Raw genomic sequence first — 19,346 nt, 5'->3', positions numbered from 1 at the left:
ATCCACACTTGTCTATATTGTGTCTCCTTTTTTTTTGGATTCAGGTGTGGCTCCTATGGAGCCGGGTAGGGTTTGAATACTGTCTGAGACAGCAGTTGCTCTTTTTTCTTCTTTCCCCCCTTCTAGCTGACTGACAGTCAGTTTACTTGGAGGAGGTGTACTTGGTGACAGCCTTGGTGCCCTCAGAGACGGCGTGCTTTGCCAGTTCGCCGGGCAGAAGGAGACGGACGGCAGTCTGGATCTCCCGGCTGGTGATGGTGGAGCGCTTGTTGTAGTGTGCCAGGCGGGATGCCTCGGCAGCGATGCGCTCGAAAATGTCGTTCACGAAAGAGTTCATGATTGACATAGCCTTGGAGGACACGCCAGTGTCGGGGTGGACCTGCTTGAGCACCTTGTAGATGTAGATGGAGTAGCTTTCCTTCCTCCTCCGCTTCTTCTTCTTGTCCCCTTTGGCTATGGCCTTCTGAGCCTTGCCAGCCTTCTTGGCAGCCTTTCCTGATGCTTTGGGAGGCATGGTAGTAACGGCGTCGTTCAACTTGCGAAGAGTTGTGTTGTGTTGCACCAAAGTTTACAAAGTTTACAAAGTTTATTAAGTAAAGTGGTTACATTAGAAGGGGTAGAGTGTACCGAGACTGGTACACTGGAAGAAAAAGCGAGGAAATATAGAAATACAGTAGGAGAGAAAAAGTTGCCGGGCGGTCCGGCCTGCAGCTGTAAGGTAATGAATGTCACAGGGCAGTACTGCTGTGGGAGTGAGGAGGGTGGAAACCGGATAACTTCCCGGAGGAAAACCACCCATACTGCTGTGAGAGAGTGAGAAGGGGAGGGTTACATTATACCTTATATATATATATATATATATATAACATATATATATATATATATATACATATTTACATATCTACAAGATATATATAATATATATATATATGAGTGATTACACCTTCCACAGCAGCACAGATGCCTTCTGGGTGGAAACCGGAGCTCCCAGAGGAAAACCACCCGTGCTGCTGTGGATGTGCTACAGGTAAAAATATACACTGAAATGTTCCTTATTGTCATTGTTTTTTTTCACTTTTTAAGTGTGGAGTCACAGATAGTGGCACACAGGAATGTCTTGATCCGGTAGTAGTCGTAATAGGTGAACCATGCAGCCATGCAGGCCGACACGGTATGATCGTAGTCGAGTCGATGGCGAAGACGTGGTTCGTAGGGCGGCCATGGGTGACGTCGGCACGATGTCCGTCCTGGCACGATCCCTCATCTGTGCGTCCCTGGAGCTCAGCCCCACTGCCGGGAGTTTTGCAAGCATCCCGGGGGTCAGGTACCCCTTGCTGGAACGTAGGCCAGTGTTCCAACAACTCAGGGCGTAGGGCGTGAGGGGGGAGCCACACCGAAGGAACCGGCACTGGGGCTGCCGTCGGTGTCATCTGGAGATGACATCAGTCCTGGCAGATCCCCAAGGTGCCTTGTCTTCGTTGATCCGCTGCACAGTCATCTTCCTGGTCCTCGTCTCTCGATAGGCTACAGGCTCTCTCCGTCAACATCAGCAGTTCGCGTTTCGTAGGTCGTTTGGCGGGATGAACAAGGCGTGGTGAAGTTCCTGTAAGTTATGTAATATCTACGAGTATAACATAGTAATAGGAGGGAAGCGTCAAAGGATACAGGTGATGAAATTTTATATGGGGGTGGACTTATATAAAAAGGTATTTTAACTTTCACCTGTATCTTGGCTCTGGCTGTCCTTCTTCCAGTCTTAGGAGACTTCTCGGAAACCAAGCGTGCTGCCGGTTTGGAGTCTCCTCGTGCAGGGCCTGTAGTTCTCGGTACTGATCCCAACCTCGTCCTCCATCCGCTGCCACACCTTGGTGTGGAGGCGAACGTTGAGAGCTTGGAGGGACGCGGCCTCGTGAAGCGAAGCCGAGGTGGTGAAGTCGTCCCATCTCGTACCAAATGCGAACCTCAGGGCGCTGTTCTGCACTTTCTGCAATCTGCTGATAGCTGTTTTGGAGAGTGCATGCAGAGGAACAGGAGGGTAAGAAAGAATAGGTAGAATTAGAGCCTTAACTAGATGGAGCTTAAGACCAGTGGCCAAGTCCCTAAAGCGATACAACCTGGCGAGGGCTGACTTTGCTCTTGCTACCCTTTGGGACACGTGGGAGGTGTATCCCATAGAGGCCACAGCCAGTCCCAAGAGTGAACCCTGGGACTGAACTCGATGTCATCCCCATCCACGAGCAGTGGTGCGGGGGTTTTTGTAGCAAGGGGAATCACGGTGAACTTGGCCATGTTGGTCCTGATCCTCCACTCCTTCTCAAAGGCGTTGACCCGGGCGATCTCTCTGCTGGTGCGGGCGTTCGTCATCCTACTGGAGCGGCCTGGGTGGTGAACGACCTGTGAAACATCATCGGCATACAGTATATTAATATCAGCGCCTGCGAGAGGGCAGTCACTGGTGTAGATGTTGTATAGGGTGGGTGACAGCACACTTCCTGAAGGACTCCTGTGGCCAGGGAGAAAGGCGGCCCTATGTGGCCCCCTACTCGTACCCTGGCTGTCCTATCATCGAGGAAGTCACAGAGAAGGCGCTCAACCGGGCCAGGCAGGCCCAGGTGAAGTATCTTGTACTTCAATCCCAGGTGCCAGACCCGGTCAAACGCCTTACTCACGTCCCGCAGAACTAGGTTACAGCGGAAGCTGTTGGCCTGGTGTGGGCCATAGTCTCTGTGGCCAGTGCGATGGCGTGCACAGTGCCCCTCCCACTTCTGAAACCATACTGCGCCAGATGAAGGTGGTTACCAATCTCCAGATGGATGCGTAGCCGCGAGGTGACAATCCTTTCCAGCAACTTCCCAGGTACCTCAAGCAGGAGATGGGCCGGTAGTTCTCCGGTCTTGTGGGAGGTTTGCCGGCCTTCGGAATCATCCTCATCTCGGCCTGCTTGAACCCGTCGGGGAAGTAGCCAGCGGAAAGTGCTGCATTGAAGATATCCCGGAGTCTGGAAAGGGCAGAATCTGAAAGATGTGGGAGTATAGTACTGTTAATCTTACTTCCCCCAGGACACGTCGGCCTGCCGCGTTTGATGGCGGAGGCCAGTTCCTGGGTCGAGATAAGACAGTCAAGGGAGAAGTACCAGTAAGACGGGCAGGATCGGCGTTTTCATATGGGTAGGTCCTTTGTACGGAGCCGGCCATGTAATCCAGCACCTGGTCGTTGTCATCAAAGTCGTCGTCATAGTCTTCTCTGTAGACGCGGTCCCATATGGACGTGAATAGTCGTTCTTTGTCGTCGTTCGTAAACTTCTTGTCTCCTGCGTGGTCTATTAGGTAGCTGTCTGGTCCTGAAGTCTTCCCGGAAAGACACTTGAGTTCTCGCCAGAATTTCCTGGGGTCCCGGTAGTTGGCAGCTAAGCCAGCCAACTTCCTACTCCAGTGCTCTCTAGCCTCAGTCTGTCGTGAGTCTTGCAGTGCAACCTTTAGCTCGTTGTACCGCCTGAAATCGTCGTGGGTCCATCCTCTCAGCGTTGCTCTGTCTCGCAGTGCCCTGAATTGAATTCTGAGCAGCTGCGTAGCCCGAGGCCGGGGGCCGACCTAAGTTTATATGTCGTTTGTGGTATGTGTCGAGTCGCAGTTGTCTTTACCGTAGTCATCCAGGTCTCCAGTGCTTCGTCTATTTCCTCTAGGGAGCCGTAAGAGATGTCTGGGAGGTCCGTCATCCGTAAGGTGTCTTCCGCTTTGAAAGCATCCCAGTCTGTCCTGTTGTACTTATATGTCTGAAGGCTAGTGACTAGAAGAGGAGAAGTGGATATGTCAAGAATAATAGGGACATGGTCACTAGTCGTCAAAGGTCCTGGAGACAGAGAGTAATGAAGGAAGTTGGCTCTGTTGGTCAGGGCGATGTCAGGTGATGACGATGTGATGGCTGAAAAAGGTGGGGAAGTGAGGTCCAATGTGGCAAGCAGTCTGTCGGCAAAAGTAGTCTACTATGTCTCTCCCAACCTGGTTGGTGGTGGTGTACCCCAGATAAGGGTGTCGTGCGTTTAGATCTCCTACGAGGAAGACTGGTGTCTGTCTGCGTAGAAGACGGAGGAAGTCGAGGTGTGGTAAGTAAGGTCGTCGGGGGAGGTAGCTAGTGGCAATGAGGATGGGTCCGTCAGGTGAGTCTGTCTCTACTGCTAACCTCTCAGATAAAAAAAAACATCCTCGATTCTGTGTTGAAGCCTGCTTTTCACAGCAATGGCTACACCGTCATTGTGAGAGTTACTGTTATTCTGCTGATATACTCTATAGCCTGGTATCTTAAGTCGCGTCTCGTCGTTTAGTCCATGGCTGTTGATAAAAATAATATATGGGTCAAAGTGTCTGTAGGTGTTCATTAAGTCATATTTACAGTTCCCCCAGGAGAGAACATTGTGCTGGATTACGCGTAGTTTGGCCATTACTTACGTACAAGGGTATATCTACCCGGGAGTGCGTCTCGTACAACTGAATTGGGGTCGTTCTTGGCTCGCTCGTACTCCTCAGTCCAGGGAAAGATCCACGAGCTGAGGGAAGCCAAGTTGTCCTTTACGTGGTCCAGAAGTTGCACCCGACTTGAAGAGTGCCATTTATGTAAGCAATCCTGCTCAGGATCGCGAGTCGCCGCGAGAGCCAGCCTCCCGGTTGGGCGTTACGTGTTACGCGCTGATCCGATCTTCCTTTTATATAGAGGAAACGAGCCCGCCGAAGAACAGATAACGCACAACACACCGACTCGCTCCCGCAGCTGACGGAGTGTTACTTGCTAATAATACCACTACTACTTGTTAATCCCACCTACTACCACTACTCGCCATGTCCGGACGCGGCAAAGGAGGAAAGGTGAAGGGAAAGTCAAAGTCCCGTTCCAGCCGTGCTGGACTCCAGTTCCCGGTCGGCAGGATTCATCGCCTCCTGAGGAAGGGCAACTACGCCGAGCGAGTGGGGGCTGGCGCCCCCGTGTACCTTGCAGCGGTCATGAACTACATCGAGCTTGCCGGCAACGCCGCCCGCGACAACAAGAAGACTCGCATCATCCCACGTCACCTGCAGCTGGCCATCCGGAACGACGAGGAACTTAACAAGCTCCTCTCCGGGGTCACCATTGCACAGGGTGGCGTGCTGCCAAACATTCAGGCTGTGCTCCTTCCCAAGAAGACCGAGAAGAAGTAAATCCCTCTCCTCCTCAATATCATCACCAACAAGTATATATATCCGGCTCCTCTTCGGAGCCACACATTGACACATCTAGAGAATTGAATAGACTATAGTGTTAACAATGATATTAATAATAATGATGGTATATATTTTTTGATAATGAATGATAGAAATGCTAATGTTATCATTTTTTTCTCTTTATTTTTTGTTCCGGCCTGCAGCGCTGCAAAAAAAAAAAAAAAAAAAAAAAAAACTTGCGCTGAGCAAATTATGGGATTAGAGCCCGTGTGTCAATGAGGACCTTGCTTCCCGCACACGCCCCTCTGTCTTGCTCTCTTGGTTCCCTCCTGGCTGGTAGGTAGCTAGCGGGACAGGGATCAATTAACGCGGTCGGTCACTTTGACCTGTGATCTCACTCGGCAGTCATCCAAGAGATGCGGATTAAACGTTGTCAAGTATTGCTGTGTTTGCAAAAAAAAAAACAAACAATGCGAAATATGTTCAAAGATAAACAAGAAGCTTACTCCAACTTGCCTTTTCTTTTTTTTTTTTTTTCTTTTCTTTTCTTTTAGAGCATCACAATGTATATAATACAACACCGTTCAATTACCAAGTATTAAGTACCTACCTGACTTAAGGTGCGTATTGGTGCGTGCAAGTGTCCCCTCTCTTGCTTCCCTCCTGGCTGGTAGGTGGTAGGTAGGGACAGGGAGTGAGTGAGTGACCCATGGATTAACGCTTTCACTTTGACCTGTGATCTCACTCGGCGGTCATCCCCGAGAGGAGGGCGCGCGGATCAAACGATGTCAAGTATTGCTGTGTTTGTTTGCAAAAACAATGCAAAATATATTTAAAGATAAACAGAAACTCTCCAACTTTTTTTTTTTTTTTTTTTAAGTTTAAGGTGCGTATTGGTACGTACAAGTGTGACAGCGCTGCAGGCCGGAAAATTCCCGGCAGGAACAAAAAAAAAAAAAAAAACCTAAAAGATCTCCATACAAGTAAGCGGTCAGACCATAGTGGATAAGGTGGTGGACGTGGGATCGGGCAGACAGACAGACGTTCACGCGTCGGCTCGAAAGAATCACACCACACACCGTTTTGAAGGTATGTCAGTCGGCGAGGGGGATTTAATGAAAGGTACCTACCTACCTACATGTCACCGCGGTACCCAGGTTCTATCTAGGTGGCTACACCAAAGATGATGATGATGATGATGATGATGATGATGCGCTTCGGTGTTGATATGGACCCTCCCTCCTTGTATGGGTACCACTATAAAGAAATAAAATTGCCTGCGCCACTAATGGGCGGAAGCTTAACAAACAAACAAACAAACAGCACCTGTAGCAGCGGTTGGTGTCTGACCTCACATCACTTAGTTGATAATTCTTTCTCTTTCATTTGATTTACCTTTGAGTGATAAAACAAAGAGGAAAACAAATAGAAAGAAGGGAAAAGAAAAAAAAAGAAAGAAAAGGAAAAAAAAAAAAAAAACACACACACAAATTGTAATAATGACGTAAAGAGTAGGGACAACACTTTTACTTGGAACAACCATAGTCCTAGTAGTGTTAGTCTATAACTTTTTCCTTCTCTTCATTTGTGTGGACCTATAAAAGGTCCGGGATATGTTGACTCTTTTCTTATGGTGTTTTTGCAGTTGCTGTTGTTGACACCAAATTCGAGACACCAGATTTAACCGCCAAATCCGTAGAGGGTACGTCCCTGACGCTTGAGGGCGTAGACGACGTCCATGGCAGTGACGGTCTTGCGCTTGGCGTGCTCGGTGTAGGTGACGGCATCCCTGATGACGTTCTCGAGGAACACCTTTAGCACCCCACGAGTCTCCTCGTAGATGAGACCGGAGATGCGCTTGACGCCGCCTCGGCGAGCCAACCGACGGATAGCGGGCTTGGTGATGCCCTGGATGTTGTCACGCAAAACCTTACGGTGACGCTTGGCTCCTCCTTTCCAAGTCCCTTGCCTCCTTGCCGCGGCCAGTCATGGTGACAGATGATGAGGCGCTGCTGCGAGTAGTAGTAGTAGTAGTGATACGACGTCTCGCTCACGAGTGTGACTCGCATTTTTGCCTCGCGGTAATATATATGGAACTGGTGCCTTCCCGGTTGTAGTAGGGTAACAATATTTCCTGTTTTTCCCACTTGATCCAACATCGCTGGGTCATACGAACACGGTCTCCGTCTCGTCGTTGACCCTCGGACCACGCATCCGAGACGTACAACCGAGAGGCAAGCAAGAAAACGGCGTAAAACCAAATAATATCGAGTCGGAGGAGGTGCCAGATTTTCCAGCCAGCGGCATGCATGCAGCGAGCAACAAGCCAACCAGCCAGCCAGCCACAGAGGGAGGCAGACTGAGTCTGTGTCAGAATAATAATAATAATAATAATAATAATAATAATAATAATAAGAAGAAGAAGAAGAAGAAGAATGAGAGAGACAGACAGACAGACAGACAGACAGACAGACAGACAGACAGACAGACAGAGAGAGAGAGAGAGAGAGAGAGAGATTAATCCAATAGGGAAACGATATTAAACCAAGAAACACCTAGAAAGGACTTGATTCACAGGGTATACGGAGTATAGTAGGGCAAGCCAGGAAGAATTTAAAGGGGCCTAAAATCTCACATCGAGTGCCAACGACCACACCACGTTGAACACACCGCTTCTCGTCCGATCAGCGAAGTTAAGCAACGTTGGGTCCGGTTAGTACTTGGATGGGTGACCGCCTGGGAACACCAGATGTTGTTGGCATTCCATTATTTTTTATTTATCTATTTATTTATTTATTATTTTATTATTATTATTATTATTATTATTATTATAATAATAATAATAATAATAATAATAATAATAATAATAATAATAATAATAATAATAATAAGAAGAAGAAGAAGAAGAAGGTTTGATTTGTCTATTCTTATATTGTTTTACCTGCTTATTTTATTCTTTGTTAATTCATCCATTTATTCTTGTACTACCTCGTGCCTGGATTACCAGACAAAACTGTGTATTCTAAACACACATGAATAGGAGAGGACTCGAACTGACATTTTTTTTCTCTCCTATAGAGAAATTGCATCGAACCGCTAGCCTAGCTTGGTGCCGGGGGAAGGGGGGATAAGAATGACCACCTGCACGGACGTGTGCTGTGCTCTGTCGAGCTTGGACATTAACCATTGAAGTCTGAAGAAGAAAAAAAAAAAAAAAAAAAAACTAGAAAGTCACTGCAGCGGCTGTGGGAGGAGGAAAGACGCAAGCCGTCAGACTAACCGTGACACACGACACGCTAATAAATACGCACACTATAGTCTGACCATTTTTATGAAGATCACTTAGGCGTTGGCGTTTTTGGGGATTTTCCTGCCTGCGGCGCTGTCACACGTGTACCAATACGCGCCCCAAGTCAGGTACTTAATACTTTTTAACTGAATGGTGTTGTAGTACATATACATTGTGATGCTCTAAAGAGGCAAGTTAGAGGAATTTGTGTTTATTTTAAATAAATTTTGCATTGGTTTTGCAAACGCAACAACAATGCTTGACAACGTTTCCTCCGAGCGTTGTCACATCCTTCTGGGTGACCGAGTGAGGTCACAGGTCAAAGTGACCGTGTTAATCCATGGTGTGTGTGGGGAGCAAGGTTCTCATTGACACATAGGCTCTAATCCCTTAATTTGCCCAGCAACGCCGCAGGCCGGGAAATTCCCAAAAATGGCAACGTCTAAGTGATCTTCAGACTATAATAATCTGATTAACAATTTGTCTTGGCGATGTTGCAGTGGGTATTTGGTGAATGAAATGATCGATTGCTATCTTTACATCATCCATCCATCCTAATTTGACCTTAGAATCTAAAATGGTTGCTTTGCTGATGTCAGGTATATTTGAGAAATCATATTCTTTGTATGTAAAATATAATGTTTTTTTTTTTTTTTTTTGTGGATCGTAGTTGCTAAAGTGTGTCTGTGTATATATTAGGATTTTTATGCTATATGTTGGTGGCCCTTGCATTTGAAATAATTATATTGTGAAATTGTCAACTTTTTTTTTTTTTCGGTAGGGGCTAATGTATGCAATGTTTCTGCTAATTTATGGAAATTTTATGCAAATTTATGCAAATTAGCCAAATCAAATTTTGGGGGTCGATAATGGGGGAGGGGACGCGCGCGAAAATCACTCCATTTTCTAATTTTGCGATTTATGCACATATCCGGTAAAATCATGTAAACGGGAAAAAAAAAAAAAAAAAAAAAAAAAAAAAATCGTCTAGAATTGTCGGTGGGATCCTTCTGTCCCTCTCTCTCTCTCTCTCTCTCTCTCTCTCTCTCTCTCTCTCTCTCTCTGGACTCTGGCTGCATTAGGGTGCGTACGAGACTTTGTCTCTGTTACTCGTAGTACCACTGGACCACCGAAGCAGCAACACCTCCTCCCACCCTACCGTGTTTGTTGACTCTGTCCATGTACGGGGTGGTGATACGAGACTGCATTAGGCTGCATTAGGGTGCGACACGAGACTTTTGTCTCTGTTACTCGTAGTGCTTTTGTTACTTTGGCATCGCTGTACTTAAGAATTTTTCGCTCATTTAGAAAGGCTCTGATCTCAGTACGAAGCTGAACCCTGAAGGTTTAGAGAGAGAGAACAGCTCGCCGACTCGCTCGCCGCTGAGCTGCTCTGTCTGCCACTGCGCCTTCGACACGGACCTCCCTGCTTGGTTTCACCGGCTAAAAGGCTGTGTTTCCTTGCTTGTGCAGCTGTGCACCGCGTAAGAGAGCAAGCTGCCTGGAAACCTACAGATCTTTTTTTCTGAACACCGGCACTCTGTTACCAGCCTTAACCTGCACTTGTGTTCCGTGGCTCTCCCACTTGGTCGAGAGCCCGCCCTTGTGCAGTGTCTTTATCCTCCTACTGTATTTCCTTTCGGCCTTAGTGTCCCCCGGTGTGGTGAAGGTGAACCCCGCGGCTTGCCAAGGGGGGCCCTTAGAGGGCTGCCTTAAGCCCACCGGAAGGGTCGGCCAAAAACTTGGTCAGGAGTAGGCGTGGGACAAGTTGGTTGCGACAGTTGTTAGCAACTGGGCCAACAAATTGTCTCGCTTAGGTAGGCTCCTTCATATTCTTTCTTAGCTGGGTTGTGTGTCGGGCTTCGGCCCCCTTGTAGGACCTTATCTTTTTCGTGTACAACTTCCATACTCCAAACAAATGTTACCATGGCCCGGGTTAGGATCAAACACCCACGACCCAACAATGATATAAAACTAATTCTCCTCAGGATCCTATCAGAAAACCTTGTATACGCGACGAAGATCATCCCTACCCCTGACTCTTATGTCGTGATAACTCGGTCTGACGAAGAAGTGGACAAGATTTTCCAAACAGCATGTTACACATCACTAAAAGAGAATGATTTCGATCCCATTATACCACCAGAGCTTCGTGCAAAAAGAACCATCATACTTTTCAACGTAGACGATCTCATTATCTCACACTCCGAGACCGATATCAAAGAAGAACTACTAAAGAATAATAACTGGATGACTGGTGGTATAGAAAGCGTGTTCAGGATCCCGAGAACAAAAATACTTAAAATATGTTTAAAAGAAACAGGAACAGCAAAGATTGACACTGACAAAGGACTACTAGTTTTTCACATGAACATCCCTTCGCATAACATCAAGATAGAAGAATTTATCCCTATCAATACATGCATGCGCTGCTACGCCCTGGAAGACCACACAACTAACAATTGCCCCCACCCAAAAGACCATACATTGTGTTCTGAATGTGGCAGTAAAGAACACACCTGGAAAAACTGCAACACAGACGTGAAAAAATGCCTAAACTGCTCAGGACCTCACAGAACACTGGCCAATAAATGTCCAAAAAGAAAAGAAATCAAAGAAACCAAAAGGAAACAAAAGAAAAACATTGTTAACTACAGTCAAGCTGTAAAAACCAACAGCAGTAACAATACACTTCTTTCTGCATCCGACATGTTCAAAAAGATACAGCATCAACCATTCTTACATGTATAATTCACTCCCACATTATCAATCTTGCAAATCCAGGAACATACCACGATGAACTCAATAAAGTATTTAAATTAAACAACATACCTCAAATAATCATGCCTAAAAACCCACCGTCAAAAATCCTAAGACGGAAAACTACTTTTACGGTGACTCGGTCACAGTTTTATTTTCTGTGGCCGTAATTTTTCATCTAGAGCAATGTTTTTTTTACAGCTTAAAGACTACCTGGTGCTGTACCTGTGGGAATATTTTCATTTTTTTTCAAAGATTTTGAAATTTTACTTATAAAAAGTCATACTTTTATATATATAGAAAAAAATCGTATTCACGAAAAACTATTCAAAGAAGAAGAGTCATCTTTGGTTGAGAGTTAAAAGTCACCTAAAAGAACAATACTGCATATCGCCATTTGCATATCATCAATAATAAGTTCACAGAAAAAAAAAAAAAAACAATCTGAGCGATTTCTGTTTTCGAAAAAAAGTACCTAAAAAATTCGTATTTTCTATGAGCTTTGAAATTAAAAGGAATGATAATATGTAGTTTTGAAGAAGATTGTTTTCTAAGTGTTTTGACACCAAAAACAAAAAAAATTGGAGCAATAGAACTTTAGATATAGAATTTTAAACCTTTAAAAATTAAGTTTTGAGAAAATCGCACTTTTATGTTTAGGTGACAATATACAGTACAATAATGTTTTTTTTTTTTTTTTTTCTAATTCAACTATGTGTCAGGTGTCCTTATCTAACACTGATGATGTTCAAGAGACTATACTTTCAAGGAAGCTGATTTAGGTCACCTCAGGTCACTTACATTGGGAAGATGTGCTCACACTGGATTTTCCTCTCTCTCTCTCTCTCTCTCTCTCTCTCTCTCTCTCTCTCTCTCTGTGTGTGTGTGTGTGTGTGTGTGTGTGTGTGTGTGTGTGTGTGTGTGTGTGTGTGTGTGTGTGTGTGTGTGTGTGTGTGTGTGTGTGTGTGTGTGTGTGTGTGTGTGTGTGTGTGTGTGTGTGTGTGTGTGTGTTTTTAAAAAAATTTTTATTTTATTTTTTTTTCTGTTGTGTTTTCTCTTTCTCTCTTTCCTTCCTCTTTCTCTCCTCTCTCGCCTGCCTCAATTTCTTTGAGTTACCCATGACATGTTGTTATGGTTAGGAGGGGGGAGTTTTCTGTGGTTGTCGAACACTCTTACGTCATTCCCGTCCAATCGTAAGGCAAGGTTGGGCCCCGGCAAACCGTATTTAAAGAAGTGCCAGCCTAAGCGCTCAACTCGCCCAACTGTTCGTTCCGAGCGGCAGTAACTTACTTACTCACCATGGCACGTACTAAGCAAACGGCCCGCAAGTCCACCGGTGGCAAGGCGCCCCGCAAGCAGCTTGCCACGAAGGCAGCTCGCAAATCTGCTCCTGCCACTGGAGGTGTCAAGAAGCCCCACCGTTACAGGCCAGGAACCGTGGCCCTCCGTGAGATCCGCCGTTATCAGAAGAGCACCGAACTGCTTATCAGGAAGCTGCCTTTCCAGCGCTTGGTGCGTGAAATTGCCCAGGATTTCAAGACTGACCTCCGCTTCCAGTCCTCCGCTGTCATGGCCCTCCAGGAAGCTTCCGAGGCTTATCTCGTGGGTCTCTTTGAAGACACTAACCTGTGCGCCATCCACGCCAAGCGTGTCACTATCATGCCCAAGGACATCCAGCTGGCTCGTCGAATCCGTGGCGAGCGTGCCTAATAAGTGTGTCATCCAAGGCAAGCAAGCAACAACAAACAATATCTAGGCCCTCTTCAGGGCCAAAGGTGCTTTATCTAAAGAGAATAATATTACATAGACCATGAATGGGTTGGCTTTGATCCGTATGGTCGAGCGATTTCCTGATTAGAAGACTTTTTTTTTTTTCTCTCTCTCTCTCTCTCTCTCTCTCTCTCTCTCTCTCTCTCTCTCTCTCTCTCTCTCTCTCTCTCTCTCTCTCTCTCTCTCTCTCTCTCTCTCTCTCTCTCTCTCTCTCTCTCTCTCTCTCTCTCTTTTTTTTTTTTTTTTTCAACCTTCCTCTCTGTGTCTAGGATCCGATATTCCATGTGCATGTTTCTGATCAGTAGTATGTCGGTGGCCGATGGAGAATGACTGCTTTCCCCTCCAATCTGATTTGTAGATATATTGATTGATTGATTCACTGCAATTCAGTCAAGAAAAGAAAGAAAGAAATAAAAAAAAAAAAAAAAAAAAAAAAAAAAAAAAGGAGCGAAGATTCATGTTACAAGCTATAATAACTGTGTGCTTCCTGAGCTTTGTGTGATGAAAAACGTTATGTTACTGAAATAGGAGGCATCATCATTAATCAAGAAGAAGAAGAAGAGCATGAATGCACCCACCCTCCAAAGCCTGCCTGCCGTGATTAGTATCGTACGTACGCTTAATCATCACCATCATCATACTACTACTACTACTACTACTACGGGGTGCTGCTGTTGTGCAGTGGATGATGGATCTCTTTGCTCTGACCCGGTTGCGAGCCTCATTAATGACGAGCCAGCCATCTAGCTCATCCATATCCATCCGGCTCTGGTGCACCAGCGGCGACCACCATCCACACTTGTCTATATTGTGTCTCCTTTTTTTTTGGATTCAGGTGTGGCTCCTATGGAGCCGGGTAGGGTTTGAATACTGTCTGAGACAGCAGTTGCTCTTTTTTCTTCTTTCCCCCCTTCTAGCTGACTGACAGTCAGTTTACTTGGAGGAGGTGTACTTGGTGACAGCCTTGGTGCCCTCAGAGACGGCGTGCTTTGCCAGTTCGCCGGGCAGAAGGAGACGGACGGCAGTCTGGATCTCCCGGCTGGTGATGGTGGAGCGCTTGTTGTAGTGTGCCAGGCGGGATGCCTCGGCAGCGATGCGCTCGAAAATGTCGTTCACGAAAGAGTTCATGATTGACATAGCCTTGGAGGACACGCCAGTGTCGGGGTGGACCTGCTTGAGCACCTTGTAGATGTAGATGGAGTAGCTTTCCTTCCTCCTCCGCTTCTTCTTCTTGTCCCCTTTGGCTATGGCCTTCTGAGCCTTGCCAGCCTTCTTGGCAGCCTTTCCTGATGCTTTGGGAGGCATGGTAGTAACGGCGTCGTTCAACTTGCGAAGAGTTGTGTTGTGTTGCACCAAAAAAAAAGTTTCAAAAGTTTCAAAAGTTTATTTAGTAAGAGGGGTTACAAGAGAAGGGGTAGAGTGTACCAGGACTGGTACACTGGAAGAAAAAGCGAGGAAATATAGAAATACAGTAGGAGTTAAAAGTTGCCGGGCGGTCCGGCCTGCTGCTGTAAAGTGATGAATGTCACAGGGCAGTACGTGATGGGTCAAGGGTGGAAACCGGAGTTCCCGGAGGAAAACCACCCATACTGCTGTGAGAGAGTGAGAAAGGGCAGGGTTACATGAATCCTTATATAATCGTTAATACATACATTAATTGTACAGTCTACAGAAGGCTACAGGTAAGTACATGTGAGTGGTTACCCCTTCCCACAGCAGCACAGATGACTTCTGGGTGGAAACCGGAGCTCCCGGGGGAAAACCACCCGTGCTGCTGTGGATGAGATGCTGGTTAATGAGAAAAATAGCTAAATATACATGTATGTACAATGAAAAGTTCAATGAAAAGAAAAGTTCACATAGTCGAGCACTGACACACATGAGTATCCTTTCACATATAGTGTCACACAAGGAATGTCTTTATCTGTTAGTGGTCGCAATCGGTAAACCCTGCAGCCATGCGGCTGGCACGGTATGGTCACAGTCGGCGGCCGATGGCGAAGACGTGGTTCGTAGGGCAGCCGTGGGTGACGTCGGCACGATGTCCGTCCCGGCACGATCCCTCATCTGTGCGTCCCTGGATCTCAGCCCCACTGCCGGGAGTTTTGCAAGCATCCCGGAGGTCAGGTACCCCTTGCTGGAACGTAGGCCAGTGTCCCAGCAACTCAGGGCGTAGGGCGTGAGGGGGGAGCTACACCGAAGGAACCGGCACTGGGGCTGCCGTCGGTGTCATCTGGAGATGTCATCAGTCCTGGCAGGTCCCCGAGGTGCCTTGTCTTCGCTGATCCGCTGCACCGTCATCTCCTGGTCTTCGTCTCTCGTCTCTCGATAGGTTGCAGGCCCTCTCCCAGTCAGCATCGCATTTCGCAGTTCGCAGGTCGAATGGTGGCATGAAGAAGCCGGGATGAAGTTTCTGTTTGGGATGTAATATTTACAAGTACAAAATCAAAGTAATGGGAGTGAAGCGTGAATTGACACAGGTGATGTAATTTAGATATGGAGGTGGACTAATGTAAACGGAATTTTAACTTTCACCTGTATCTTGGCTCTGGTTCTCCTTCTTGCAACTGTAGGAGACTTCTTGGGAACCAAGCGTGCTGCCTGTCTGGAGTCTCCTCGTGCAGGGCCTGTAGTTCACGGTACTGGTCCCAGCCCTCGTCCTCCATTCGTTCCCAAACCTTGGTGGCCATCTCATGGAGTCTGACGTTGAGGGCTGGGAGGGACGCGGCCTCGTGAAGCGATGCCGAGGTGGTGAAGTCGTCCCATCTGGTACCGAAGGCGAACCTCAGGGCGCTGTTCTGCACTTTCTGCAATCTGCTGATAGCTGTTCTGGAGAGTGCATGCAGAGGAACAGGAGGATAAGAGAGAATAGGTAGAACTAGAGCTTTTACTAGATGGAGTTTAAGACCAGTGGCCAAGTCCCTAAAGCGGTACAACCTGGCGAGGGCTGACTTTGCTCTTGCTACCCTTTGGGACACGTGAGAGGTGTATCCCATAGAGGCCACAGACAGTCCCAGGAGTGAGCCCCTGGGACTGAACTCAATGTCATCCCCATCCACAAACAGTGGTGCGGGGGTTTTTGTAGCAAGGGGAATCACAGTGAACTTGGCCATGTTGGTCCTGATCCTCCACTCCTTCTCGAAGGCGTTGACGCGGGTGATCTCTCTGCTGGTACGGGCGTTCGTCATTCTACTGGAGCGGCCTGGATGGTGAACAACCTGTGAAACATCATCGGCATACAGTATGTTAATACCAGCGCCTGCGAGAGGGCAGTCGCTGGTGTAGATGTTATAGAGAGTGGGTGACAGCACACTTCCTGTGGGACTCCTGTGGCCAGGGGGAAAGGTGGGCCGATGTGGCCCCCCACTCTCACCCTGGCTGTCCTATCCTCGAGGAAATCACAAAGCAGGCGCTCAACCGGGCCAGGCAGACCCAGGCGAAGTATCTTGTACTTCAATCCTAGATGCCAGACCCGGTCAAACGCCTTACTTACGTCCTCAGAACCAAGTTACAGCGGAAGCTGTTGGCCTGGTGCAGGGCCATAGTCTCCGTGGCCAGTGCAATGGCGTGCACGGTGCCCCTCCCACTTCTGAAGCCATACTGCGCCGGATGAAGGTAGTTACCCATCTCCAGATAGATGCGTAGCCGCGAGGTGACAATCCTTTCCAGCAACTTCCCGGTACCTCAAGCAGGGAGATGGGCCGGTAGTTCTCCGGTCTTGTGGGAGGCTTGCCGGCCTTCGGAATCATCCTCATCTCGGCCTGCTTGAACCCGTCGGGGAAGTAACCAGCGGACAGTGCAGCATTGAAGATATCCCGCAGTCTGGAAAAGGCAGAATCTGAAAGATGCGAGAGTATACTACTGTTAATCTTACTCGCCCCAGGACACGTCGGCCTGCCGCGTTTGATAGCTGAGGCCAGTTCCTGAGTCGAGATAAGACAGTCTAAGGGAGAAGTACCAGTAAGACGGGCAGGGTCGGCGTTTTCATAGGGGTAGGTTCTTTGCACGGAGGCTGCCATGTAATCCAGCACCTGGTCGTTGTCATCAAAGTCGTCGTCATAGTCTTCTCTGTAGATGCGGTCCCATATGGACGTGAATAGTTGTTCTTTGTCGGCGTTCGTAAACTTCTTGTCTCCAGCGTGGTCTAATAGGTAGCTGTCTTGTCCTGAAGTCTTCCCGGAGAGACGCTTTAGCTCCCGCCAAAACTTCCTCGGGTCTCGGTAGTTGGCAGCTAGGCCAGCCAACTTCCTTCCCCAGTGCTCTCTAGCCTCAGTCTGTCGTACGTCCTGCAGTGCAACCTTTAGCTGGTTGTACCGCCTGAAATCGTCACGGTTCCATCCTCTCAGCATTGCTCTGTCTCGCAGTGCTCGAAACTGAATTCTGAGCAGCTGCGTAGCCCGAGAAGGCCGAGGGCGGACTTAAGTTTGTATGTCGTTTGTGGTATGTATCGGACCGCAGTCGTCCTGACAGTGGTCATCCATGTTTCTAGTGCGTCGTCGATTTCCTCTAGGGAACCGTAAGAGATGTCTGGAAGGTCCGTCATCCGTAATGCGTCGTCCGCTTTGAAAGCGTCCCAGTCGGTCCTGTTGTAACTAAATGTCTGTGGAATAGGGGTAAGAAGCGGAGATGTGGAAATGTCAAGGATAATAGGAACATGGTCGCTAGTCGTCAGAGGTCCTGGTGACAAGGAGTAATGGAGAAAGTTGGCTCTATTGGTAAGAGCTATGTCAGGTGATGACGATGTTTGGTGGCTGAAAAAGGTTGGGAAATGAGGTCCGATGTGGCAAGCAGTCTGTCGGCGAAAGTAGTCTACTATGTCTCTCCCTACCTGGTTGGTGGAAGTGTACCCCAGGTAGGGTGTCGTGCATTTAAATCTCCTACTAAGAAGACTGGTGTCTGTCTGCGTAGAAGACGAAGGAAGTCTGGGTGGGGTAAGTAAGGTCGTCGGGGGGGGAGGTAGCTAGTGGCTATAAGGATAGGTCCGTCCGGTGTGTCTGTCTCTACTGCTAGAGTCTCGGATAAAAAGTCATCCTCGACTCTGTGGCGAAGTCGGCTCTTTACAGCAATGGCTACCCCGTCATTGGGAGTGTTGCTGATGTTCCGCTGATACACTCTGTAGCCAGGTATCTTAAGTCGTGTCTCGTCACTCAGTCCATGGCTGTTGATAAGAATGATGTCTGGGTCATAGTGTCTATAAGTGTTCATTAAGTCATACTTACGGTTTCCCCAGGAGAGAACGTTGTGCTGGATTACTCGTAGCCTCATCATTACTCACGTGCGATGATGATCCTACCCGGAAGTGCGTCACGTACGATTTGATTGGGGTCCTTCTTGAAGCGCTCGTAGTCCTCCCCTTTGGGAAGGATCCAATCATGGAGGGAAGCCAGGTTATCCTTAACATGGTCCAGAATGATCTGGGCCGCATGTGGAGGGCCTGTATGGCTTAAGATCAGGGTCTTATTCCGTAGGACTTGATCGAGTTCGGCGATGGTACTGGGGGGCTTCCTCCTTTTCGGGTACTTGGAGAGGAACCCAAATCCTACTTCTTCGGTCTCCTCCGTACTCTTAGGTCCTCTTCAGGCTCGGAGTCAGAGTCATCCGTCACCCCAGTGCTTGAAGATGAAGACGGGGAAGGGGCCACGAATGCTTCAGCAGAAGAAGCTGAGCCAGCAGACGCCATTTCCTCCGGAGAGGAGGCACCTTGCGTTGTCGTGAAGACCTTCCCTATCCCCTCACACACAGCCTGTAGGATATTAGTAGGGACACGAGGTGGCGGTGGGGTCGGCAGCTTGACATCCGGGAGACCGTTCTCAGCGAGGCTCGTTGAGAGGGTCTCCTGAAAGCAGCCAGGAGTGAAGGCGTTGCTCAAGTGGGCGTGCATAAGACACAAGAGCCCAGCTAGAGCATTAGACGGGTCAGTCATGACAGGGCCAGCAGTAAGGGAGGCTTGTTGTGTGGCCTGTGCGAAGGACACGTTTGGCCTGACCCGAGCCTGCCGGGCAGCCTCCTCCTTCTTCTTAAGAGCCTCCTTGCGGGCGGGGCACCGCATTGCCCTGGAACTGTGGTCCCCACCACAGTTGAGACACTTCTTTTCAGAGGCTTTACAGTCTCTATATGAGTGATCCTTGCTGCCACACTCGGAGCACCTCATATAGCCTGCTGGATGAGGGCAGCTGCTGGTTGGGTGGTCTTCCACCGCATTGCACCTGTTGCAGGTGACAAGCGGGATGAAGACCTCCTGCCTCATCTGGTGTCCTGCCACGTGGATCTGGAAGAGGTTGAGCCCTTCCAGAAGCGCCTTCCTCGCCATAACAGCGTCCGTGAAGGTGATCTTG

The 19,346-nt window shown here is 48.1% G+C and overlaps 4 protein-coding genes, 1 non-coding gene and 1 pseudogene across 5 annotated transcripts; 3 read left to right on the top strand and 3 right to left on the bottom strand.

Moving 5' to 3' along the window:
• Positions 1-115: 115 nt before the first annotated feature.
• Positions 116-514, bottom strand: LOC123500742 (histone H2B). The gene has a single exon (XM_045249376.1). The coding sequence runs from the start codon at positions 512-514 to the stop codon at positions 143-145; it is 372 nt and encodes a 123-aa protein (XP_045105311.1). The 3' UTR covers positions 116-142.
• Positions 515-4,605: 4,091 nt separating this feature from the next.
• On the top strand, positions 4,606-5,253 carry LOC123500744 (histone H2A-like). The gene has a single exon (XM_045249378.1). It carries the CDS (start codon positions 4,833-4,835, stop codon positions 5,187-5,189), a length of 357 nt encoding a protein of 118 aa, XP_045105313.1. The 5' UTR covers positions 4,606-4,832; the 3' UTR covers positions 5,190-5,253.
• Positions 5,254-6,823: 1,570 nt separating this feature from the next.
• On the bottom strand, positions 6,824-7,203 carry LOC123500748 (annotated as a pseudogene).
• A 631-nt stretch (positions 7,204-7,834) lies between these two features.
• LOC123500750 lies at positions 7,835-7,953 on the top strand. Its single transcript, XR_006673443.1, has one exon. It is a non-coding gene; the product is annotated as a 5S ribosomal RNA (ribosomal RNA).
• Positions 7,954-12,414: 4,461 nt separating this feature from the next.
• On the top strand, positions 12,415-13,007 carry LOC123500741 (histone H3). The gene has a single exon (XM_045249375.1). It carries the CDS (start codon positions 12,541-12,543, stop codon positions 12,949-12,951), a length of 411 nt encoding a protein of 136 aa, XP_045105310.1. The 5' UTR covers positions 12,415-12,540; the 3' UTR covers positions 12,952-13,007.
• Positions 13,008-13,917: 910 nt separating this feature from the next.
• On the bottom strand, positions 13,918-14,316 carry LOC123500740 (histone H2B). The gene has a single exon (XM_045249374.1). The coding sequence runs from the start codon at positions 14,314-14,316 to the stop codon at positions 13,945-13,947; it is 372 nt and encodes a 123-aa protein (XP_045105309.1). The 3' UTR covers positions 13,918-13,944.
• Positions 14,317-19,346: the final 5,030 nt, after the last annotated feature.

This window comes from Portunus trituberculatus, unplaced genomic scaffold (assembly GCF_017591435.1).
Source record: "Portunus trituberculatus isolate SZX2019 unplaced genomic scaffold, ASM1759143v1 PGA_scaffold_478__1_contigs__length_65416, whole genome shotgun sequence".
Lineage (NCBI taxonomy): Eukaryota > Metazoa > Arthropoda > Malacostraca > Decapoda > Portunidae > Portunus > Portunus trituberculatus.
Note: the sequence above shows the minus strand (reverse complement) of the source record. Positions and strands in the feature narration are given on the sequence as shown.